Source organism: Garra rufa, chromosome 15 (genome assembly GCF_049309525.1).
Source record: "Garra rufa chromosome 15, GarRuf1.0, whole genome shotgun sequence".
Lineage (NCBI taxonomy): Eukaryota > Metazoa > Chordata > Actinopteri > Cypriniformes > Cyprinidae > Garra > Garra rufa.
The window spans coordinates 18,610,770-18,638,450 of record NC_133375.1 but is presented as its reverse complement, the minus strand read 5'-3'; the positions used below and the strand labels follow the sequence as shown (position 1 = coordinate 18,638,450).

The 27,681-nt window shown below is 33.1% G+C and overlaps 2 protein-coding genes across 19 annotated transcripts in view; both read right to left on the bottom strand.

Moving 5' to 3' along the window:
• The window catches only part of LOC141286722 (NACHT, LRR and PYD domains-containing protein 12-like), a 123,634-nt gene that overhangs the window by 66,863 nt on the left and 29,090 nt on the right, over positions 1–27,681 (bottom strand). The window lies entirely within an intron of this gene.
• LOC141286961 (uncharacterized) lies at positions 86–25,762 on the bottom strand. The gene is made up of 7 exons (XM_073819091.1): positions 25,667–25,762; positions 24,406–24,544; positions 23,270–23,844; positions 13,197–13,685; positions 9,801–10,487; positions 2,257–2,967; positions 86–118 (listed from the first exon to the last, which is right to left on the bottom strand). Exons 1-7 carry the CDS (start codon positions 25,760–25,762, stop codon positions 86–88), a joined length of 2,730 nt encoding a protein of 909 aa, XP_073675192.1.

The following is a 27,681-nucleotide window of genomic DNA, read 5'->3' as shown; positions in this document are numbered from 1 at the left end:
TCCTCACCTGATGTTTCCTGCTCCTCTCATCGTGATTTCAAACTATGACATACAGCATTTATCATCTTTTGGTGATTGAAGTCACTCAGGGACTCTTGTCAATGGATCTCCACCTACACTGTAATGTGGAACAGAAGAGAGAAAGAGAAAACAAAAATCAGTTAAAAAGTTACATTTGCATGATCTTGCATAGGTATTTCTAAAACAATATTGTGTTTTAAATCCATTGAACATGCTAATGAATGTACACCATACATAATAAACAACCAGGAACAAATAAAAATGTGATTTTGCCTTGAAACAAACAAACAAAACACTTTCAGTGAAATGTTCCACTAGTCAAAGCCGTTTTCTCTCTAGTTTCAACATTTGTATTGGTCTCAGTAAATAAGTGAAAATAAAGTAAGTGTGAAGTAATGTGACGTGTTGCTTGTCAAAGTCAAAACACAGTCTGCAAACACAATATATAGATATTAATTCATCAGCATAATGAATGAGGTGAAAAGGGCAACTATTGACATGAAATAACCAGGATTTTTAGCAGCTCTATTAATATTGATGAGCCTCAGACTATAAACACTCATTAAACAAGCCATTCAGGATCAGCAGCAGATCATCTCACTTTATTCTGAGTGTTTGCTGGTAGAAACCCATCTTTTTAAATATTGTGATTTGTCCATATGCATCTAAATATAGTTCGTTTTTTTTTTTATTTACTTCATTCAAGCTAGCTCTTCCCATTTTGGAAACAATCAAATGATAAAAACCCTCAACCATGAGTGTTAGCAGACACACATATAGCACCGGACCTGATATAATTAATTTAGAAACAACCCTGTAAAAATGTTGCTCAAGCAAACTGTGTAAAGAGTATTTCACCATTAAGTGAAAGAGTGAACTTCTCACCTCAGAAAACTCCAGCTGAAGCGCGCGAATGATGATGACATCATCACCACGAGGCGAAACCAACGGTGAATGATCAAAAACGCGCCAAATTCTGATTAAATCGGCAAAACATAATAAACCTACATAACAAACCAAATAGTGGTAAAACATTTAGTGATGTAAACAGACAGTGATGTGTTGTGTGAAATATATCTTATCAAGACATTTAAATACGGAAAGCTCCAAATATTTAAGTGTTTTAGATATAAATAAATATTTGAATCGATTAATTCGTGATGCAACTGCAAGACGAATCAGCAGACAAGGAATATGGGTAAATAAATGTTTAATACTTGAGTGAAAAATATAAAAAGTATAGGTGGAAACGAATGAGACAGAAATCTATCTTTATTGACTGACTAGAAAAAGCATTTCAAGACAATAAAAATGAAGATAAATCTGCATTTCCTAAATACATAGTGGAATAATAACTAGTTGTTTTAAAAACACCAGTAAGGATGAAATTAAACAAAATAAATCAGCTTTAGAACAAGAACATATTGAACTTTTCTTAATAAAAGTGTAAACAAACTACAGGTGATAGGCATTATGAGACAATTAAACACAAAATTAAAAACTTTAAATATTATTCTTTGGATCTGAATCTCACTGCTGTTCTTGAAGAAAAGGAGAACTTTATTTATGAATTGAGATTATGTTTCTTTGTCATGTACATTTTTGCAGCTGCTATGACATTAATACAAAAGAGATGCAACATTGCACTTGTAATTGCTGGATTATGTTTTAAAACTATGATTTAATAAATATGCTTTGTAAATATGAAACGTAAAAGTATACAATATTAATACACAAGGTGATAAGTGAGACACAAGATGGCGCCAATCAGGTTTGTATCAATCAAGAGAGCACATGAAAATATCTCCTGAACTAAATATTCAGTCTGAAAAACCATGTTTAGAAAATATTGGAAAGCAAATTTAAAAAAGAAATCTTTATTGATAAAAGCAAACAAACACAGGGCAAATAGATAGACGCACTTCACTTAAAACACACTGGATCTCTTACTCTAGACAAAAACCTACAATGCAATGTTTTGCTGCAGTAATGTCATTTGTGTCGATTCTTTGCATCGTAGATTTTTATGTCCCTTAAAATGTGACTTTTGTCTGAAATTCTTCCCACACTGATCATGTATACGGTTTCTCATTTGGTGTGAATCCTCTCGTGCAGTTTTAAATGTTCAGATGCAATAAAAGTCGTTTCACACTTAATTTCAGCCTCACACATTTCATTTCTCATACAAAGATGTTCTTTTAACTTTCGTAAATGTGAAAAATTATTTTCACATACAGAACATGAATGGAGTTTCTGCTTTGAATGAATTGACATGTGTTGCTTCAAGCTTGAAGCCCACGAAAATGTTCTGTCGCATTGATCACATGTGAACGGTTTCTCTCCAGTGTGAATCCTCTCATGTGTTTTGCGGTTTTCTGACTGACTGAATCTCTTGTCGCAGTGTGAACACTTGTAAGGTTTCGCTCCAGTGTGAATCATCTCATGTGTTTTCAGGTCTCCTGACCCATTGAATCTCTTGTCGCAGTGTGAACACATGTAAGGTTTCTCTCCAGTGTGGATCCTCTGGTGCAATTTCAAATCTGTAGCAGTAAAAAAAGTCTTCTCACACTCAAAGCACATGTGATCTCTCACACCAGTGTGTGTCTTCTGATGCAATTGTAAACTTTTCAGATGTAAAAAACTCTTTCCACATAAAGGACATGAGTATTGCTCCCTCTCTAAATGAACTTTCAGGTGCCTCTTCAGGTATGAAGCCATCACAAATGTTTTTCCGCATTGATCACATTCATGCAGCTTCTCTCCAAAGTGGACGCTCATGTGTGTTTTAAGGTTTGCTGGTTGTGAGAAACTCTTCCCGCACTGATCACATGAGAAGGGTTTCTCTCCAGTGTGGATGTTCATGTGTCTCTTAAGGACTGATGAATGTGAGAAACTCTTCCCGCACTGATCACATGAGAAGGGTTTCTCTCCAGTGTGGATCCTCATGTGAACGCTGAGACTCTTTTTGCTCATCAAACTCTTTCCACACTGAGTGCAGGTTAAACTTTTCTTGACTCTCTTCAGTAAAGTCACTCTTTTAGTCTGTAAGCGAGTTTTCTCTCTAGTTTTGACATGTTGCTCCTCTTCACTCTCCTCATTTCCCTCCATCAGATCTGAAATAAAAGCGTTACAATTTAAATCATCAAAAAATCTAAGAAATGTGAAGTGAAAGCAGACAATGGCTTAAATTATGATCGCATCTAATGCATTATTAACGCAAACTGTTATATGTAATTATAAAAACCAATATTATAATTAATAATCTATACAATAATCGAACAGTTCTGACAGACTCTCAGATGTTCATTTAATTTGTTATGAAATACATTCAGTCTGTGGGTGAGTGTTTTCTCCAGTTTTGACATGAAGTTGTTCCTCCTCCATTAGACCTGAAATTAAAGTTAAAAAAGGTTACAATATAAATAAATCATGTGAAGTGAAAGCAGACAATGACTACACCAAATTATGATCATGTTGACACATTTTTACAAAATAAGGTACAATGATCTACATTACAAAATATAGCTACATCCAGTGTTTCTGTAGTGAGAATGATCCAATGCTTGATCAACTCCACCATTTAAATATTATAACATAATATTAGCATTAATATACTGCTGATAGATTTAATAGATCTTCAGCTTCATTGATGAAGGATCAAGAATAATCACCAACCTGTTTGTTCTTCAGTGTGTTTCATTCTGCAGGGTTCAGGATCTCTCATGTTCTCACTGTCCTTCAATAAACTTTCTCTCTGCAGACTTCACTCCTTCCTGATGCTTCGATGATGGTCTTCACTTGTAGACTGATGGGAATATTTCAGCATTTATTGATGAACTTCAGTGGGAGGAGCTTCACTGAAGGAGGAGCAGATCTGCCACAATTAAAGATAAATCTGTTATCGCAAACTATCTGTGTAATATTTTACACATTTTAAATAATGTTCACCCATTTATCCATCTAGTGACGTTACTTAATTAACCACAAAGCTTTTATACTAATTCACAACTTATATCTCTTTGTGTTTTCATTTACACATTTAGATTTACGCATTTATATTACCTCTTATTAATTTATATGCACAAGAAAACAAATATAGGGGAAAACCCCATACAATTACCAAATATAAACAATGTAAGAAAAAAAAGAATAAACATAGAAACATATTTTTACAAAGTGCAAAGTACAAATAAACTGCCAATGGAGTTTAATGGAATAATTTATTTTTGTATGTTTTAGTCTTAACAGTTTATCACTGATTCAATAAATAAATGCTGTTAGCTATATCTTGTAATGTCATTTATTTCTCATTTGCTTTAAGTCTGTTGACAGCAATAAATTGAGCTTAATGTGGCAATTTACAGATAAGAAGTCATCAGCATAATGAATGAGGTGAAAACAGGATCTATTAACAGGAAATAGGACTTTCAGCATTTAATGATAATATCTGATAATATTGAGCCTCAGACTCATTAAGCAAGCCAACAGGATCAGCAGCAGATCATCTAACTTTATTCTTAGTATAGGCTATATTATTATTGTAAGTTTGTGTTCCCATTAGAAATACAGTGTATTATTAATATAGCTGTATGCTGAAATTATAAAAATGCTTTACTGGAAAAAAAAGCTCCTCTCACACTCAAACATGATTAAAATATATTTTTCAACACAACACTAACGCCAATCTTTACAGTTTCTGGCTTGTGGAAATATAGCATTTAAAAACGTAAAGTAGCAAAAACATTTTTTTCTTTGGAAACCATACATGATCTAAAGTAAATAAAGCGAAACAACTATAAAATCACATGAGCAAGTATTAAGATGGATTTCCATTAATTTCTCTAAGCTTTTGGGCAAACACTGAAACAACCACGGATATCAAACCAAGGCACTCAAAGCCATAAAAACGCACAATGGACAAAGCGGTGCCCAGAGAATACACTTACATTAGGCAGATATTGATATGGAAATGCAGTTTTGATGGGCACATTACGTAAATGGTTATCTGATGGGGCACCTTTTGTGTCCTGTGTAAATAAGGTCCTATTCTTTAATAGTTACACTATTAACTGTTGTTACAGACTACTATGTGATGAAAACATTATTTAAATGCATGTCTGATGAGTATCTACTCTTATTTAAATTTGGACAAATGCATAAAAGGTCATATAAAAATGAGATCTGATGTTTCAGTTTATTTACATCGTCCAAAAAACCCCCACAAAAACTCACCAACACACCTTGATAACATGTTAACATACACTGTACCTGTACCTAAATAAAGGCATAAAAAAATTATACTAGAAGTACAACTGTGTAGTTATTTTTTGCAGTAGTGTGTAGATAATATGCAACATTTTGTTTGATGTAATACCAAGTTAGACGAAAGATTGTGTAGGTCATAAAAACAAAGCTTGTTTTCAAGTGATTTATTAATATAATATTACAAATATTGCTGCTGCATACAACTGTTGCAGAGCACTTCTTGCATCAGAACAGACATCACCAACATTACAAGGCTTTTCTGCATTCGCTGTATCCGGCTTCCACGTCGCTGTATTGATCTTTTTCGCCTTGCAGCTAACATAAGCTTTCGCCGTAAATGCCGCTGAACCTCCGTCTTCGCATCTTTTCGCTGCCTCATCTTCCACCAAGAAAACACCAAAAGGAGTAAACAAACGGCCGCTTCTGCTCTCTCCATTTTGTTCGTTCGATGATCACACTATGGTGGCTTACTTTCAATCTCCCCGCTGAAAGAGGAGGGGTTCCATGACATTTGATTCAAGGAGGTGTGTAAAAGGCGGGCTTTAGGTTTGCGCAGCGAGGCTACTGGCTCGACAGTGGAAAAGCGGCTACTGATTGTCTTGTGGACAACTGTCAGATCAGCAGTCTTTATGATTGTGTAGCCTAGTGAACCACACTGAGAGACCATTTTGACAGCTCAGGAAACTTTGCAGGTGTTTTGAGTTGATTTGCTGATTGGCATATCACCATATTCTAGTTTGTTGAGATTTTGCTAAATGTGAGCCAAATCATAACAATTAAAAGAACTAAAGACTTCAAAAACTAATTCAGTCTGTGTGCATTCAATTTCTTTATTACACACGTTTCAGAATTTGAGTTGAATTACTCAAATAAATCTACTTTTCCATGACATTCTAATTTATTGAGATGCACCTGTATATCTTTTGAAAAGAAATGATAATTTGTCTGTGTGGTGCATAACAAAATAATAAAATATTCTAGCATTAAAAGGTATAATAAATACAGATTAAATCATAATAAAAGATTATAAAAGATTAAATCTTTTATAAACCGACCCAGCCCCCCATTTAAGTGAACAGAATTATGTGGCCCTCTCAGAAAAAAAGTTTGGGGACCCCTGGCCAATACAATAATCCTACAGTTCTGACAGACTCTCAGATGGACATTTAATTGACTAAAAACCTTGTAATTGGTTAATTTTAACCAGTTGGAACCTCTTAAGTTAATATAAAATGCTAACTTGTCAACCAATTGAATACATTTTAATGAAAATCCACTGAATATTGACTAAATATCTTTGGTTTCACTACAGCGGTTCAATGACTAAAGAAACTTTAAAAGCACAATGGTGTAAACCTGGTATTATTATGTGACTGCATTGTTTTGCATTGCAATTAATAGCCCTTCAATGCAGATGTTGAATCAAGACTATTTAGCACAAAACCTGAAAGCAAAGCTCAAGAAGAGAGCCAGAGAGAAAAGATAGCGCCAGTGAAGAAAAAGAGACAGAGCAACATTTACAATCTTCATTTATCGCTTCCTTTGACCACGTGACTAAAAACCATATGTGAGACATTAAAAAAAAATTAAGATAGTAAATCTGAGAACTGAGTTTATGTTTTTGCACCAATTCACACATTTTGAGGATTTATGTTTTTCTCTAACCATTTATCTATTAAAGTAAACTGAAGTGTTTTATAATAACACACAAATTCTATCTTTACCCATAATTCATTAATATATAGGCAAATAAACATATACAATGAAAAACACATTTAAAAGATAAATGATAATAATTTGCTAGTTAACTTTAACATTTTTGTTTGTTTTAGTTTCGTGCATTGTATGAAACACGGTTTACAGATTAATGAAATAACTGCAGTTATATTGTAATGTCACAATAACTGATCGTGTCACAACACCAATAAAATGAGCTTAATGTAATAATTTACGGATATTAATTCATCAGCATAATGAATGAGGTGAAAAGGGCATCTTGACATGAAATAACCAGGATTTTTAGCAGCTCTATTAATATTGATGAGCCTCAGACTATAAACACTCATTAAACAAGCCATTCAGGATCAGCAGCAGATCATCTCACTTTATTCTGAGTGTTTGCTGGTAGAAACCCATCTTTTTAAATATTGTGATTTGTCCATATGCATCTAAATATAGTTCGTTTTTTTTATTACTTCATTCAACAGCTAGTTAGCTCTTCCCATTTTGGAAACAATCAAATGGTAAAAACCATCGAACATAAGTGTTAGCAGACACACAAATAGCACCGGACCTGATCAAATTAATTTAGAAACAACCCTGTAAAAGTGTTGCTCAAACAAACCGTGTTTACAATTAAGTGAAAGAGCGAACTGCTCACCTCAGAAAACTCCAGCTGAAGCGCGCGAATGATGATGACATCATCACCACGAGGCGAAACCAACGGTGGATGATCAAAAACGCGCCAAATTCTGATTAAAACGGCAAAACGTTATATATAACTACATAACAAACCAAATTATGGTAAAACAGTTAGTAATGTAAACAGTCAGACAGCGAACTATATTTATAAAAACATTTAAATATGGAAAGCCCCAAATATTTAACATATTTTAGATATAAATAAATATTTGAATTAATTCATTCGTGATGCAACTGCAAGACGAATCAGCAGACAATAAATATGGGCAATAAAACTTTAGTACTTAAAGCAAATATAAAAAATAGAGGTGAAAATTAATGAGACGGATACCTCTCTTTATTGACTGACTAGAAAAAGCTTTTCAAGAGAATAAAAATGAAGAAGCAGCTGGTTGCAAAGAGGAAAAACAGTAGGCCTATATCTTATATTTCTTATAAAAACACCAGTAAGGATAAAAAAAAAAAAAAAAAAAATCAGCTTTAGAACCAGAACACTTTGAACTTTTCTTTAGAAAAGTTATTATTATTAGTGTTATTGTTAGTATAATTATTATTTAGTTTTGTGTTTTATAGCCTATTAAACATAGTTTATCACAGGCTAATGAAATAAATGCTGTCTTGTAGATATCCTAATAGTGACTGGATAGTTTAGGTCTGATGATAAGAATGAAATAATCTTTAACTGGCAGTTAACAGGAGATCAGCACCATAGATGAGGTGAAAACAGGAGCTATTATCATGAAACAGATGATTTTCAGCAGCTCTATTAATATAGATGAGCCTCAGACTATAAACACTCATTAAACAAGCCATTCAGGATCAGCAGCAGATCTTCTCACTTTATTCTGAGTGTTTGCCGGTAGAAACTGATTGTTTGAGTCAGAATATATGATGAAAGCCTATTAAAGTGCTCTATTTCTCAAATGATGCAGAAAAAAAATAGACCTACCACAAATATAAAATATATTGACAACTATCTTTATCAGAGATTATGATTTGTCCATCTGGTCCATCAAAGGTATAAAGTGTATTTTACAATAAATATCGTGAACTGATCGCCTCAGAAAACGCCACTAAAGCGCACGTGAGTGATGACGTCATACCAACGGTATGATGATAAACGCGCCAAATTCGGTTTAAAATGGCAAAATATACATAAAACAACGTATCAAACTAAATATTGGTAAATGAGTGACTGATGCAGACAGTGAGTCAGGTGTGCAGTGAAAATAGTTCATTAAAGGTTGTATCAGCGATTTCTAGCCTAAAACATAAAGTGTCGATTTCAGCTTACCTTTCAGCTAGAAATCGCTGATACAACCTTTAAGCATTTAAAACATTTCATTTTGGATGCTTTTGGTAAGTAAAAGTATGAAATTATTCATTCGAGCTGTAAGAAAATTCAACAGACGGCAAAAATGAAGGGTACAAGTTTGATACTTGAAGCAAATGTTAAGTAAAAGTAGAAGTCTTTATTAACTAACAAGCATCTCAAGTAAATAAAAGTGAAGATGGATCAGATGCAGTCCTACATGACAGCACATCTTATCTATCTGCAGAAGAATAACTGCTGAAGATGAAACAAAAAACAAATCAGCCTCTTTTTCAACTTAAAGGACATTTTTAACCTGTAAAAACCTTGTATTTGAAGAACATTTTCAACATAAAATGAAACTTGTGATCAATTGTAATATAAATGATAAAGCCAGATATCACTGATGGAATTGCTTTCTGCTGGAAATGAGTTTTCAGTAAAAGTATGCATCACAGAAACAACAGTTGGAACAGCCCTTTTTGAACCCAGACATCATTGATGGAATTGATTATTGCTGGTAGAGATTTTTTTTCAGTAAAAAGTACACATAATACAATATTGTTCTGTGAGTTGATTTGACTCTCAGATGATACTGCTGCTCCTGAAGATGAAATTTATTCACTATAAAAAGATGATGTTTTGTTGTCCTGTCGCTCACTCTGGCAGTTTAGGACAGATTTTATTACTTAGTGTCATATTATGTCATGCTTTGCAAGGTTGAAACACCAGACTTAGAAAGTGCTGGATCTTTGATCTACTTACTGTGATTGTTTCTTATATGCCTAGATAAATGTGATGAACTGCTGAAACTCTTCCCACATTCAGTGCAGTGATACGGTTTCTCTCCAGTGTGGATCCTCTCATGTGTTTTCAGGTCTCCTGACCGACTGAATCTCTTGTCGCAGTGTGAACACTTGTAAGGTTTCTCTCCAGTGTGGATCCTCTCATGTGTTTTCAGGTCTCCTGACCGACTGAATCTCTTGTCGCAATGTGAACACTTGTAAGGTTTCTCTTCAGTGTGTATCCTCTCATGTGTTTTCAGGGATCCTGACTGACTGAATCTCTTGTCACAGTGTGAACACTTGTAAGGTTTTTCTCCAGTGTGGATCCTCTGGTGGGATTTCAGTTGTACAGCTGTAACAAAAGTCTTCTCACACTCAAAGCACATGTGATCTCTCACTCCAGTGTGTATCTTCTGATGTAGTTTTAAATTCTGCAGAAGTGAAAAACTCTTTCCGCATAAAGAACATGAATGTGGTTTCTCCTCTGAATGAACTTTCAGGTGTACCTTCAGACTTGAAGCCCACAAAAATGTTTTGCTGCATTGATCACATTCATGCGGTTTCTCTCCAGTGTGGACGTTAACATGTGCTTTCAAGGCTGATGAATTTGTGAAACTCTTCCCGCACTGATCACATGTGAAGGGTTTCTCTCCAGTGTGGATCCTCATGTGATTGTTGAGACTCTTCTTGCTCATCAAACTCTTTCCACACTGAGTGCAGGTGAAACTTTTCTTGTCTCTTCTTTTCAGTAAAGAAATACTTTTAGTCTGTGGGCGAGTTTTTTCTCCAGTTTTGACATGAAGTTGTTTCTCCTCCATTAGACCTGAAATTAAAGTTAAAAAAGGTGCAATATAAATAAATCATGTGAAGTGAAAGCAGACAATGGCTACACCAAATTATGATCATGTTTACACATTTTTACATAATAATGTACAATGATCTACTTTAAAATATATAGCCACATCCAGTGTTTCTGTAGTGAGAATTATACAATGATTGATCAACTCCACGATTAAAATATTACATTAAAACATAATATTAGCATTAATATATACTGTAATAAAAACTTATTATGTAATTAATAACTATTTTAAACTAATTAACTGGCCAATATTTTTAAATCAACACTATTTCCCCAATTTCCCCAAGAACAATAATAATAATAAAAAAATTACTCTGGAGAAAGTCCCCCCATATTATTTATTGGACTTTTCCCTCCATCATTTAAAAAATATTTAGCTTTAATAGATCTTCAGCTTCATTGATGAAGGATCAAGAATAAACACCAACCTGTTTGTTCTTCAGTGTGTTTCATTCTGCAGGGTTCAGGATCTCTCATGTTCTCACTGTCCTTCAATAAACTCTCTCTCTGCAGATTTAACTTCTTCCTGATGCTTTGATGCTGGTCTTCACTTGTAGACTGATGGGAATATTCCAGCATTTATTGATGAACTTCAGTGGGAGGAGCTTCACTGAAGGAGGAGCAGATCTGCTAAAATGTAAAACTTTGCTTTTATACACATTTAAGCATTTATGTTTATCTGCTATCTACAGTAAATTATCTAATTTTTATATTAATTCACACATGCAGCTCTTTCTATTTCTATGTTTTTTCCATATATTTCAATTCTACATTTATCTGCCCTCTCATTAACATATAGGCAATGAAATATGGGCAATAGAAAAATCCAGGATCAAATGCCATGATCAAAAAAGTCAAATATTGAAATGTTAAGAACAAGAACAAAATAATTAAAAAACAAATTTACAGTTATGTTACTCATAAAAATCATTGTTTCCATAATTGAATCCATTTGAACATTGTTGTAATTGTGTTGTCATTGTGGCTGCTAGTATGGAGTAGTGTTGTTTCTTTTATTGTTGTTTTATACTGTTGTAGTTCCTTGAGTGTAAGAAAGCCGCATTAGAGATAAAATGTATTATTATTATAATTTAGTTTTGTTTAATATTAAACATAGTTTAACACAGGCTAATGAAATAAATTCTGTCTTGTAAATATCATAATAGTGACTGTATAGTTTAGGTCTGACTATAAGAATGAAATAATCTTTAACTGGCAGTTTACATGAGATCAGCATAATAGATGAGGTGAAAACAGGAGCTATTATCATGAAACAGAGGATTTTCAGCAGCTCTATTAATATTGATGAGCCTCAGACTATAAACACTCATTAAACAAGCCATTCAGGATCAGCAGCAGATCATCTCACTTTATTCTGAGTGTTTGCCGGTAGAAACTGATTGTTTGAGTCAGAATATATGATGAAAGCCTATTAAAGTGCTCTATTTCTCAAGTGATACAGAAAAAATACCACAAATATAAAAGATATTGACAACTATCTTTATCAGAGATTATGATTTGTCCATAATAATCTAAATATACTTCGTTTTTGTAAAAACTACATTCCTAACAACAAAATAGTTCCCTCTTACCTTCAAAAGCCTTCTTTAGATACCTATAAGTGTTAGTAGCTACACAAATAGCACTGAGAGGATAAAAAATAATTAAGATCCCATGAAAATTTCGATTAAACTAAAGGGATAAAGTGTATTTGACAATAAATATCGTGAACTGATCGCCTCAGGAAACGCCACACTAAAGCGCACGCGAGTGATGACGTCATCACCGCGAGGCGGGCGAAACCAACGGTAGATGATCAAAAACGCGCCAAATTCGGTTTAAAATGGCAAAATATACAAAAAACAACGTATCAAACTAAATATTGGTAAATCAGTTAGTGATGCAGACAGAGTCAGGTGTACAGTTTAAAATAGTTTATTAAGCATATAAAAGCTTTTATTATGGAAAAGGCATTTAACATTTCATTTTAGATGCTTTTAGATGCAAGTAAAAGTATGAAATTATTAATTCGAGCTGTAAGAAAATTCAACAGACAACTGTAAAGTAAAACACAAAATTTGTAAAACACAGATTAAGTGGAAGAATAACTACTGAAGATGAAACAAAATACAAATCAGCCTCTTTTTCAGGTTAAAGGCCATTTTGAAACTGTTAAAACATTATAAATTTGCTTTTGAATAACATTTTGAAATGAAACTGGAGATAAATTATAATATAAATAATAAAGCAAAATGTTATACAAAATGTAAAAACAATAAAAAATAATGTATAAAAGTTCTTTGAGTTGATTTCAATCTCAGATGAAACTGCTGCTCCTGATGAAATTTATTCACGATGAAAACTTGAGATGATGTTTCTTTGTCCTGTTGCTCACTCTGGCAGGTTAGGACAGATTTTATTACTCAGTGTCATATAATGTCATGCTTGGCGAGGTTAAAACATCAGACTTAGAAAGTGCTGGATCTATGATCAACTTACTGTGATTGTTTCTTATATGCCTAGATAAAGCTGATGAACTGCTGAAACTCTTCCCACATTCAGTGCAGTGATACGGTTTCTCTCCAGTGTGGATCATCTCATGTGATTTCAGGTTTCCTAAGTGATTGAATCTCTTGTCGCAGTGTGAACACTTGTAAGGTTTCTCTCCAGTGTGGATCCTCTGGTGTCGTTTCAGTTGATCAGCTCTAGTAAAAGTCCTCTCACACTCAAAGCACATGTGATCTTTCACACCAGTGTGTATCTTCTGATGAACTTTTAAATTCTGCAGATGTGAAAAACTCTTTCCACATAAAGAACATGAATGTGGTTTCTCCTTTGAATGAACTTTCAGGTGATTCTTCAGGCACAAAGCCCACAAAAATGTTTTTCCACATTGATCACATTCATGCAGTTTCTCTCCAGTGTGGACGTTCATGTGTGTTTTAAGGTTTCCTCGTTGTGTGAAACTCTTCCCGCACTGATCACATGTGAAGGGTTTCTCTCCAGTGTGGATCCTCATGTGAATATTGAGAATCTTCTTGCTCATCAAACTCTTTCCACACTGAGTGCAGGTGAAACCTTTCTTGTCTCTTCTTTTCAGTAAAGAAATACTTTCAGTCTGTGGGCGAGTTTTGTCTCCAGTTTTGACATTAAGTTGTTTCTCCTCCATTAGACCTGAAATTAACGTTAAAAAGGTTACAAAATATATAAATCATGTGAAGTGAAAGCAGATAATGGCTACACCAAATTATGATCATGCTGATGATGATTTTACAAAATAAGGTACAATGATCTACATTAAAAAGATATAGTCACATCCAGTGTTTCTGTAGTGAGAATTATCCAATGCTTGATCAACTCCACCATTAAAATATTATAACATAATATCAACATTAATATACTGCAATAAAAACATAATATTCACATTAATTTATACACTGTAATAAAAACTTTTCACAAGAAAAAAAAAAAAAAAAAAGTACCCTGGAGATAGAAAGTCCCTCTGTATTATTATTATTTTTTTTTGGACTTTTTCCCTTCATTTTAAAAATCTTAAAGTTTTTTTTCTACTAAGTCTGATGAACTGCTGATGACTGTAATAGCCCTGCAGCCTTTTGCTTAAGTCTGTTGACAGCAATAAAATGATCTTAATGTATAATTTACAGATCTGAAGTCATCAGCATAAGAAATGAGGTGAAAACAGGATCTATTAACATATTAACTTTTAATAATAAAACTATTAACTTATATTCTTATATCTGATAATATTGATGAGCCTCAACTATAATCACTCATTAAAACAAACTACTTCTCACACTAACATGATTAAAATACATGTTACAACAAAACAATTACACCAATCTTTACAGTTTCTGCCCTGTTGAAATATAACATTTAAAAAACGTAAATTAAAGAAAAAGAAAAATTTGACAAACATACATAATTTAAAAGAAATAAAGCTAAAGAACATTAAAATCAAGTCTTAAGATGGATTTCCATCAATTTTACCTAAGCTTTTGGCCAAACACTGAAACAACCATACACACGGATATACAACAAACAAATACTGATCGAGCATAAAAAGTTCATCCACAAATTAAAAAGAAGTTTCACAAAAAAAAAAAAAAAAAAAAAAAACTCATCAAACCAAGTCACTCTTGTGGAAAAATATAAAAAGACTTTTTTCACATGGCTTTACAATTAAAAACAGCAAACGTAATTTATAACTTTTAACATACCTTCTGCTGTTTTCCGTGGTGTAGTAAAAAGACTTTTGAAAAAGCGGCTTCAGCGATCTGTCACGTTACTTTTGAAAACAATAGATGTGCGTTTTGAATTGGAGAAGTTTTATTTATCCGTCGGACACCATTAAAATTATAGATATAAAAAATAATTAAAATATTTCTCGGCAAGTAGCAAGTAATTAAGCTGATTCACACATAAACTGGAAGCAAAAATCGAGAGCCAAATCGTTCAAATAAAGATCGCGACGCATTGGGAAAGAATTATTTCTGTAACACTATAAAAGACATACCAGTCGCTCGCTCCTTTATGAAGCATTCAGAGCTCAGGTAAAAGTCCAGCGACTCACTCTTTACATTTTCTGAGCAATAAATGATGGTACGTCTGCGCCATCTATTGGACTGAAGCTGTAGCGACTGTAAAGATAATGCGGCTCAGTTTGCAAGAGATACACTACCAGTCTTAAGTTTTACCAAAAAAAAAAAAAAAAGGTTTTATTTAAGAGTAACCAACGGTATGCTATATTTATAATTAGTTGTGCACGTTGATGGTAAATCTAAAATTATACCAGTTTTAACATTCATTCATTTTATTATACAGCATTATTTATCTTTTTGTAAATATATATTTGTTGTATTTAAAGGTTGTATCAGCGATTTCTAGGCTGAAAAACAAAGTGTCAATTTCAGCTGACCTTTCATCACGATCCGCTCGTTGCCTGCCCCATAAATTGTCTGTGAAAAAACCGCGTCTCTGTGGTCAGCCTACGGTCCGAGATATGCCAAAAAAACAATCGGCACTACCAACCTTTACACAGAAAAACAAACATTGTTCCAACCAATCAGCGTCAGGGGTTTGGTGTTGTGGACTTTCCTACTGGTGCAGGGATGTGAGGGAGGCGGAGCGAAAGTCCACAACACCAAACCCCTGACGCTGATTGGTTGGAACAATGTTTGTTTTTCTGTGTAAAGGTTGGTAGTGCCGATTGTTTTTTTGGCATATCTCGGACCCTAGGCTGACCAGAGAGACGCGGTTTTTTCACAGACAATTTATGGGGCAGGCAGCGAGCGGATCGTGAAAAAAGGTCAGCTGAATTTGACACTTTATTTTTAGGCTAGAAATCGCTGATACAGCCTTTAAAATACCTTATATTTTCATTCTTATTAAAATTTCTCCATTAATACACTACCAGTCAAAAATCTCTCTCAATATCTGCTCACCAAATATTTATTTGATCCAAAATACTGCAAAAGTAGATCTGCCAAAATGTAAGTTTGCTTTTATACCAATAAGCATTGATGTTTATCTGCTATCTACAGTAAATTATCTGATTTTTATATTAATTCACACATGCATCTCTTTCTATTTCTATTTCAATTCTACATTTATCTGCCCTCTCATTAACATATGGGCAATGAAATATAGCAAATAGAAAAATTCAGGATCAAATGCCATGATCAAAAAAGTCAAATATTGAAATGTTAAGAACAAGAACAAAGTAATTAAAAAATAAATAAATAAATAAATGCACAGTTATGTAACTCACAAAAATCATTGTTCCCATAATTGAATCCATTTTTTGAACATTGTTGTAATTGTGTTGTCATTGTGGCTGCTATTATGAGTAGTGTTGTTTCTTTTATTGTTTTATAGTGTTGTAGTTCCTTGAGTGTAAGAAAGCCGCATTAGAAATAAAATGTATTATTATTATTATTTAGTTTTGTGTTTAATATTAAACATAGTTTAACACAGGCTAATGAAAAAAAATGCTGTCTTGTAGATATCATAATAGTGACTGTATAGTTTAGGTCTGACTATAAGAATGAAATAAACTTTAACTGACAGATAACAGGAGATCAGCACCATAGATGAGGTGAAAACAGAAGCTATTATCATGAAACAGAGGATTTTCAGCAGCTCTATTAATATTGATGAGCCTCAGACTATAAACACTCATTAAACAAGCCATTCAGGATCAGCAGCAGATCATCTCACTTTATTCTGAGTGTTTGCTGGTAAAAACTGATTGTTTGAGTCAGAATATATGCTGAAAGCCTAATAAAGTGCTTTATTCCTCAAATGATACAGAAAAAATACCACAGATATAAAAGATATTGACAACTATCTTTATCAGAGATTATGTATTGTCCATATTAATCTGAATATACTTCGTTTTTCCAATAACTACATTCCTAACAACAAAATAGTTCCCTCTTACCTTCAAAGCCTTCTTTAGATACGTGTTAGTATCTACAAAAATAGACTCTTTGAAAATTTCGATTAAACTAAAGGTATATAAAGTGTATTTGACAATAAATATAGTGAACTGATCGCCTCAGAAAACGCCACTAAAGCGCACGTGAGTGATGACGTCATCACCGCGAGGCGGGCGAAACCAACGGTAGATGATCAAAAGCGCGCCAATTTCGGTTTAAAATGGCAAAATATACACAAAACAACGTATCAAACTAAATATTGGTAAATTAGTTACTGATGCAGACAGAGAGTCAGGTGTGCAGTTAAAAATAGTTTATTAAGGTGGCAACAAGATGGCGAGTTAAGCACATGTAGATTTCTCGGCTCTTCAGCAATTTCTGAAATTTTCCTTTATATTTTATCTGTTTTCATCCCAAATATTACTTTTACTATTGATTCGTCGGAGAGGATCAACATTATGTCATCAAAAAAAGTTTCTAGCCACCCAAAAATAGTTTTTCCAGGAAACAAGGCTACAGCTATGAAAACCTCGAATGCTAATTCCGAACACGAATACACCATGGAAATTGGTCGTGACGACCACAAGGATAAATGCAACGTGCCCTCATCTGTACAAAACACTCCAACTAAAATGTCCAGTAAGAAATTGAAAGGTGCTGAGGATCTTGAAATTTCCAATGCAGCTCTCCTGGAAGCTTTGGTCGCCAGATTTGATTTGCAAGATGGGAAGCTGAGTCGTATTGAAAGTAAGATCACGGAGAATAGTCTGATGATGGCAAACCTATCCAAGGCAGTGGAATTCAATGCGGCGGAAATTAAGGACTGTAAAGCCAAAATGAATCTGTTTGATAACTCACCTCTACTCTCCCTTCACATGCAGACCTGACCACTCGTACATCAGAGCTTGAACGCTACAAAAGAAGATGGAACCTCCGAGTGATTGGAATGAAGGAGACTGCAGATGAAGCCATCCGTGAAGAAGTCATCTCATTGTTAGCTGAAATAGCTCCTCACCTGCGGCACAAGCTTGATGACATCGTGGATACAGTCCACCGCGTTGGTCCACGGCAAAAGGATAAATCCAGACAGGTGATCATTCAGTTTTGTATGAGGAAATACAGAGATGAGTTCTGGCGCTCCACAAAATTTTCGGACATCTGTAAAGCCAAGGGGATAAAGTTCACTGAGGACTTATCCAAGGGAGATCTAGAGGCTCGTGCGGCGCTGTGGCTGGTGATCAGTGAGGCCAGAGCTGCGGGGAAGAAAGCGTACTACCGCGGCCCTTACGGCTATATTGAGGGCGCTCGGATCATCAAAATAACTGACTCCGATAATGTCAACTGATAACTCTAATTGCATCGTTTTTCCTTGACGGAGAGATGTAAGTGGGATGTTCTGTCATGTTTTTCTGTTGAGCGGGATTTCGTTACAGTGCTCTGTTTAGGGCAGACGTGGTTCACGTGTTCTATAGACATTTTTACTTTACTTATTTGATCATTTATTATAATAGCCTACGTTATTTTATTTAGTTAAGTAAGTCGATGTTCTCGGTGAAGACATCTTTATCTTTTATTTCTTTAAACGCAAGGGGTCTCCGTAACTCTGTCAAAATGAAAGCCTTTTTTCTATTTTGTAAAAACAAAGGTGCACACTGTGTATTATTACAAGAAACGCATTCTAAGCCTGATGATGTTAAATTCTGGACAAGCCAATGGGGTGACAAAGTAGTTTTCAGCCATGCCTCTACACAGTCAGCAGGGGTTGCTATTTTATTTAATAACCTCCCTGGGAAAATCCTAAAATCAAAGATTGACTCGAACGGTCATTGGATTTCAGTTGTCTTAAACATTGATGATGTTTTGTTTATTCTATTTAATGTGTATGGCTTCAACAGTATTCATCTGAACAACAAATTATTAGCTACAAATCTCTAAACTTTTATTTGAATTGAAACTTCTGTACCCAACTGACAATGTTATTATGGGAGGAGATTTCAATATGGTTATGGATGAGACATTAGATTGTTGCCCTCCTAAATTTAGTGATTCGCACCCGATCCTTCATTTTCTAAACTTCTGTATAGATAATAATGTGATGGATGTTTGGAGGGCTGGGAATCCAAATCTAAGGCAATTCTCTTGGTTCAAACCAAATGGGATTTACAAATCTAGGATTGATTATTGGTTAACTTCCCCTGGTTTAACTGAATTTGTCAAAGACATCTCAATTTCCTCAGCACCCTTAACCGATCATTGCTGTATTTCTTTATCTTTCTGCTCGAATAAAAGAGAATCGCGAAACAAAGGGTTACTGGAAATTTAATTCTAATTTGTTAAAGCATAGTGAGTTTTGTTCGCAAATTAGATCAATGATAAATAGAGCAAAATTAGATAAAGAACACATTTCATTTACAAGTAAATGGGAGTACTTAAAACACAAAATTCGGGAAATTTTTTATACATTTCAGCAAAAATTTGAGTAAAGCTAGAGCGCATTTGGAGGAAGAATTATCTAGAGAGCTAAATAATTTATGTAATAAAAGTGACATGGATGATGAAACCAGGCTTAAAATTTTATCTTTACAATCCAAAATTGATAATTTGTATATTCAAAAAGCCAAAGGAGCGTATGTGAGATCCAGAGCAAGATGGATAGAGAAAGGTGAAAAAAGTAATAGTTATTTTTGCAGACTCGAAAAAAGGCGACAGGAAAAAAATACTATAAAGTCTCTTTATGTTAATGGAAATATAAATAACTGCCCAAAAATAATTTCTTATGAGATCTTTCAATTTTATAGCACTTTATATAGCTCAGCCTTCTCTGAAATAGATTGTAATAATTTTTTTTTGATAAAATATATACTAATATACCACAGATTGATGAACATTTTAGAGATCTGTGTGAGGCGGATATTAAAATTGAAGAACTTGACAAAGCTATTGATAAATTATCCTCAGGAAAATCTCCAGGCCCTGATGGCCTTACCCCTGAATTTAATACATTATTTAAGGAAGACTTGAGGGGGTTATTGTTTAATGTTTTTCTTGAGTGTTTTCATAATAATGTACTTGCTTCAACTAGGAAGCAAGGACTAATTACTCTTATACCCAAGCCAGGAAAGGATGCTCGACAAATTGATAATCTTCAACCCATCACTCTTCTTAACTGCGATTATAAGGTTTTAGCTCACATATTTGCCAATAGACTAAAGGAAGGATTAGACCAAATAATAAGTGAATCACAATCTGGATTTATGAAAGGTAGATCAATACATGATAATATCAGATTAGTTTTAGATATTTTAGATTACCACGAATGGATTGAGGATGATGGTTACATTTTGTTTTTGGATTTAAAAAAAGCGTTTGACACAATTGAACACAATTTCATATTTGATTCTCTTAGTAAATACGGCTTTGGTAACAAATTCATATCTTTAATTAAAATGCTATATAAAGACATGAATAGTTCTATATCACTGTCGCATGGGACTTCTCAGAGATTTAATATTAATAGAGGAATTAGGCAAGGATGTCCCATTTCCCCTTTCTTATTCATCTTGGCTGTAGGGATGCTCACTATTTTGATTATTAATGATAATAGTTTTGATAAACTCACGGTATTTGAAAGACAGATTTCTATTAGTCAATTGGCGGACGATACAACTCTTTTTTTTAAAAGATAAATCTCAAGTTGATAGAGCTATTAAATAAGTTAATCTCTTCTCCAATGCTTCTGGTTTGCATTTAAACATAGACAAATGTGAATTAATTTCAATTCATAACAGCGAATTAGATGCCCTATGCAATATCCCAGTTAAAACCTCTGTAAAATACTTGGGTATTACTATTACTAAAAATAATAATCATAACATTCAGGAAAATTTTGTAAACAAATTTCTAAAAGCAAAATCAATACCTAATAGTTGGTTACAAAGAGATATCTCAATTTTTGGAAGAATTTTGTTAACTAAAATGGAATTTCTTTCTAGATTTGTTTACCCAGCCTCATCACTAGCTATCCCTTTTCATTTACTTAAGGAATATAACAGTACAATCTTTAATTTTATTCGGAAGAATAAGCATCACTATATAAACAAAAATGATTTGATTCGTAGTTATGAAGAAGGAGGTGTGAATGTTATTGACTTGGAAATATTGAATAATGTCTTAAAAACTCAATGGCTAAGATCATTTCTTAACAACCCAAACAGTATATGGTATACAATATCGTCTTCAGTGTTTGGGAAAGTAGGTGGTCTCAATTTTTTAGTCAACAGGTTTTGTTGTGTTGCAAATTAGCATTTTCTCACAATTTCAGTCCTCACAAGACTTGTATTTGGAATAATCGTTTTACTCTACACCGCAATAAGTCTTTATTTTATGAAAATTGGGTTAAATATAATATTATGTCTTGGATATGATGGATAACCATGGTGACATTCTCAGCTACAATGATTTCTGTCTGAAACATGGATTTGTATGCCATCCTAAAGAGTTTTATTGTAAATGCCATCCCAAAAATATTGTTTATCAACGGAATTCTGTCTCACTATTCCGTGACTTTCTCTTTCCCATCTCTGTGTTTGGGTTCTTTTTCTATTAGAGATCAAAAATTTACCGACTTATTGATAAGAAGCGTTTTCATTAATAGACTTTCCCCAAATCGACTCAAGACGTCACCATATTTGATTCAAAAGATTTAAAAGAGATAAGAATAAGTTACCTCTCTTTTCCAATTTTCCCGAAAGTAAAAGAACTTCAATTTAAATTAATAAATGATATATATCCATCAAAAGAATTCCTTAGGTCAATATTTAATATTGAAGAAAATTCTTGTCAATTTTGTGAAAATGATATTGAAACCACTGAGCACATTTTCTTCAACTGTATTCATTCAAAGTTGTTTTGGTCTCATTTAGAAAACAGAATGTCCTGTGTCAATATCCAGATTAACCTTCTAAATTATAAACAAATTAAGTTTGGAGTGCTTAAAAAAGATTGTACACAACACTTTCTGGTTAACAACCTTCTTTGTTGTGGTACATTTTTTATTCACAAATGCAGGTTTCTGAAAACTGACCCTTTTTTCCTTCATTTCATAAACGATCTTAGAATTGTCACTTCATCTCTGTGTACCCTTTCAAGCAATAAGGCTATTATTACACTAGATAATTTCTTCACTGAGTTTAGTGATTTATAATTTTTTATAACCCCTTTGCAAAGTCATGTAAATGTTTTTTTTATTATTTTTTTTATATAATTTATTTTATTGTAATATTCTTTTATCTTGATTTTGTAACTCATATTTGGTTACTACTATGTATATACTTTACAGTTATGTCTGCCTTATGTACTTGCAATTGTTTATTTTGAAATTTATATTTTGGTTAATTTAAAGCCTGTTTGATTTGTAAATTTGTTTATTTTCAATTAAAAAAATGGTTTATTAAGCATTTAAAACATTTAATTATGGAAAAACATTTAACATTTAATTTTAGATGCATTTAGAGGTAAGTAAAAGTATGAAATTATTCATTCGAGCTGTAAGAAAATTCAACAGACAACAAAAATGAAGAATACAAGTTTGATACTTGAAGCAAACGTAAAGTAAAAGTGGAAGTCTTTATTGACTAACAAGCATCTCAAGTAAATAAAAGTGAAGATGGATCAGATGCAGTCCTACATGACAGAACATCTTATCTATCTATATGCATTTTGTAAAACACAGACTAAGTGGAAGAATAACTACTGAAGATGCAGCAAAAAACAAATCGGCCTCTTTTCAGCTTAAAGAACATTTTGAACCTGTAGAAAATCTTATACATTTGCATTTGAAGAACATGTTGAACATAAAATGAAACTTGTGATAAATTATAATATAAATATATAAATGATAAAGCAAAACTGTAAAAAAATAAAATTCTTTGAGTTGATTTCAATCTCAGATGAAACTGCTGCTCCTGAAGATGAAATTTATTCTCTATAAAAACTTGAGATGGTGTTTCTTTGTCCTATCACTCACTCTGGCAGTTTAGGACATATTTTATTAATCAGTGTCATATTGTGTCATGCTTGGCGAGGTTGAAACATCAGACTTAGAAAGTGCTGGATCTATGATCTACTTACTGTGATTGTTTCTTATATGCCTAGATAAATGTGATGAACGACTGAAACTCTTCCCACATTCAGTGCAGTGATACGGTTTCTCTCCAGTGTGGATCCTCTCATGTGTTTTCAGGGATCCTCTCTGACTGAATCTCTTGTCGCAGTGTGAACACTTGTAAGGTTTCTCTCCAGTGTGGATCCTCTGGTGCTGTTTCAGATGTTCAGCTGTAGTAAAAATCTTCTCACACTCAAAGCACATGTGATCTTTCACACCAGTGTGTATCTTCTGATGTCGTTTTAAAGTCTGCAGATGTGAAAAAGTCTTTCCACATAAAGAACAAGAATGTGGTTTCTCCTCTGAATGAACTTTCAGGTGACTCTTAAGGTTTGATGAATGTGTGAAACTCTTCCCGCACTGATCACATGTGAAGGGTTTCTCTCCAGTGTGGATCCTCATGTGAACGTTGAGACCCTTCTTGCTCATCAAACTCTTTCCACACTGAGTGCAGGTGAAACCTTTCTTGTCTCTTCTTTTCAGTAAAGAAATACTTTCAGTCTGTGGGCAAGTTTTTTCTCCAGTTTTGACATGAAGTTGTTTCTCCTCCATTAGACCTGAAATTAAAGTTAAAAAAGGTTACAATATAAATAAATCGTGTGAAGTGAAAGCAGACAATGGCTACACCAAATTATGATCATGTTGACACATTTTTACAAAATAAGGTACAATGATCTACATTAAAAGATATAGTCACATCCAAAGTTTATGTAGTGAGAATGATCCAATGCTTGATCAACTCCACAATTAAAATTTTACATTAAAAACATAATATTAGCATTAACATACTGTACTAAAAGCTTATTATGTAACTAATAACTATTTTAAATGAATTAACTGGCCAATATTATCAATACTATTTCCCCAATTTTCCCAAGAACAACAATAATAATAATAAAAGAAACATTTTTACTCTGAAGATAGAAAGTCCCCCCATATTATTTATTGGACTTTTCCACCATCATTTTTTTAAACTATTAAAGTATTTTTCTACTAAGTCTGATGAACTGCTGATAGCTTTAATAGATATTTAGTCTCATTGATGAAGGATCATGAATAATCACCAATCTCTCATGTTCTCACTGTCCTTTAATAAACTCTGTCTCTGCAGATTTCACTTCTTCCTGATGCTTTGATGCTGGTCTTCATTTGTGAGCTGATGGGAATATTCCAGTATTTATTGATGAACTTCAGTGGGAGGAGCTTCACTGAAGATGTAATTGTTGTGGGAGGAGCTTCACTGAAGGAGGAGCAGATCTGCCAAAATTAAAGATAAATCAATTATTACAAACTATTTGTGTAACATTTTACACGTGTTAAATATTAATGTTCACCCATTTATCCATCTAGTGACGTAACCTAATTAACCACAACGCCTTTTATGCTAATTCACAACTTATATCTCTTTTTATTTTCATTTACACGTTTAGATTTGCACATTTATATTACCTCTTATTAATTTATATGCACAAGACAATAATATAAGGGAAAACCCCATACAATTACCAAATATAAACAATGTAAGGTACAAATTTGCAAGGTACAAATAAACTGCCAATGGAGTTTAATAGAACAATTTGTTTTTGTATGTTTTAGTTTGAACAGTTTATCACCAATTCACTAAATATGTATTGTAATGTCATTTGATTGTCTCATTTGCTTAAGTCTGCTAACAGCAATAAAAAGATCTTAATGTGGCAATTTACAGATCTGAAAACGGGTGAAAACGGGATCTATTAACATGAAAGAGGACTTTCAGCATTTAATGATAATTTCTGATAATACTGATGAGCCTCAACTATAAACACTCATTAAGCAAGCCATTAGGATCAGCAGAAGATCATCTCACTTTATTCTGAGTAGGCTATATTATTACTGTAAATTTGTTTTTCCATTAGATCCATTTCCATTAATACAGAGTATTATGATGCACTTCTCACACTAACATGATTAAAATACATGTTACAACACAACAATGACACCAATCTTTACAGTTTCTGCCCTGTTGAAATATAACATATAAAAATGTAAAATAATGAAAACTATTTTTTTACAGCATTATGTGAAGACAAAATCTCAAACCACTCGCTGACTGCATTTATCAAGCACAATACAACACTTTTACAGTAATTTTTGATAAATACTTTTCAGTTGCTTAAATAAATATAATAATTATGCAACCCTGTTACTCTTTCTGACAGCTTGGACCTCATTAAAAATAAATGTGAATTAGTGTATATAAATGTAACATTTTAAAAAAAGGTGCCCATTATATTTATTGGTTTAACTTATTCCACAGCTCTTATGATTTCTGATTAACTTTTTACAGTGATTGTGTTCTTCAGCATCAATAAAGAAGAATCAAGAATAAACACCAACCTGTTTGTTCTTCAGTATTTTTTTGTGAGTTCTGGAAATCTCAGCTTCTGCCAGTACAATGAAGATATCAAGACTAAATATTGGCATAGACGTCATAATTCAATGCAAATGTAAATTTATTTGTGATAGTTATGAAGTATGTACTATGTTCTTAAGGAAAAAACTGACTAAAAAACTGATCTCTTCTGACTAATTGTAACAGATAACCTTTCACTTAAGTTATACTATAAAAATAAGAGTTAGAATTTGACAACAAACAGAGCATTGCTGGTTATTTTCAAATATACTAATCTACATTAACAAACCCACATGTATAAACTGAAAACCTTGAAAAAGACGTTAAAAACTATTGACTTATTTATGTTAATTGTTAAATAACATCAATAAAACACTACTTATTTTTTAGTACAGTTTAAAAAAAAATGTCAATTAATTAATGATATTAATTAATTGTGGAAAACTCAATTATTTAAATTTGGCAAAATTATTCAAATGTACAATAAATAATTGGTGTTTGATAGCAAACGAACTAGCGATAAACACTGAATTACTTAACTGAGGTAAATGTAACGTTACTGTCTTACTAACATCTGGTTTTCAAAGTTTGATAGGATTTTGATTACATGAGGGATAAGATCATTTCAGTAATTTATAACTTTTAACATACCTTCTGCTGTTTTCCGTGGTGTAGTAAAAAGACTTTTGAAAAAGCGGCTTCAGCGATCTGTCGACGTTACTTTTGAAAACAATAGATGTGCGTTTTGAATTGGAGAAGTTTTATTTATCCGCCCTAGAGGACACCATTAAAATTATAGATAAAAAACATAATTCAAATAATCATTGTGAAGTAGCAAGTAACGGTTAATTAAGCTGATTCACGCATAAACTGAAAGCAAAGATCGAGAGCCAGATCGTTTAAATAAAGATCGCAACGCATCGGGAATGAATTATTTCTGTATACTACAAAAGACACACCAGTCGCTCCTTTCTGAAGCGTTCAGAGCTCAGGTAAAAGTTGCGTTCAGCGACTCACTCTTCTTTAAATTTTCTGAGAAAGAAATGCTGGTGAATCTGTGCCATCTATTGGACTGGAGCTGTAGCGACTGCAGAGATAATGCGGCTCAATTTGCAAGAGATACACTACTCCCCAGTTTCATAGACAAGGCTTAAACCTAGTCCCAGACTAAAATGCATGTCTGGGCTATTTAAACTTAAAGAAACTTGCACTGACTGCCCTTAAAATATGTCAGATTTTTTTTTTTTTGTCTCAAGATGCACACCAGTAATGTTTTACCTAAGGAATATTTCTAAAAAAATAATTAAGGCCCGATTTCACAGACAGGGGCTTAGACCAAGCCAGGATTAGGCCATAGATCAATTAGGACATAAGTAATTTTTATAAACATGCTTAGAAAAAAAAAATACTGGTGTGCATTCTTAAACAAAGAAAGGCACTGATATATTTTTAAGATCAGTCAGTGCAATTTTATTTCAGTTGAAACAGCTCAGACTCACATTTTAGTCTAGGACTAGGCTTAAGCCCTGTCTATAAGAAAGCCGCATTAGAAATAAATGTATTATTATTATTATTATTATTATTATTATTATTATTATTATTATTATTATTATTATTATTATTATTATTTAGTTTTGTGTTTTTAATAAACATAGTTTAACACAGGATAATTAAATAAATGCTGTTAGGACATGTGTCTTGTAGATATCATAATAGTGACTGTATAGTTTAGGTCTGACTATAAGAATTAAATAAACTTTAACTGGCAGTTTACATGAGATCGGCACCATAGATGAGGTGAAAACAGGAGCTATTATCATGAAACAGAGGATTTTCAGCAGCTCTATTAATATTGATGAGCCTCAGATAAACACTCATTAAACAAGTCATTCAGGATATATAAATAAATAAAAAAATCAATATAAGAAACAGTTGTGCTGCTTATTTTTTTTGAACCTGTGATACTTTTTTCAGGATTCTTTTTTTTTTTTTTGTACTT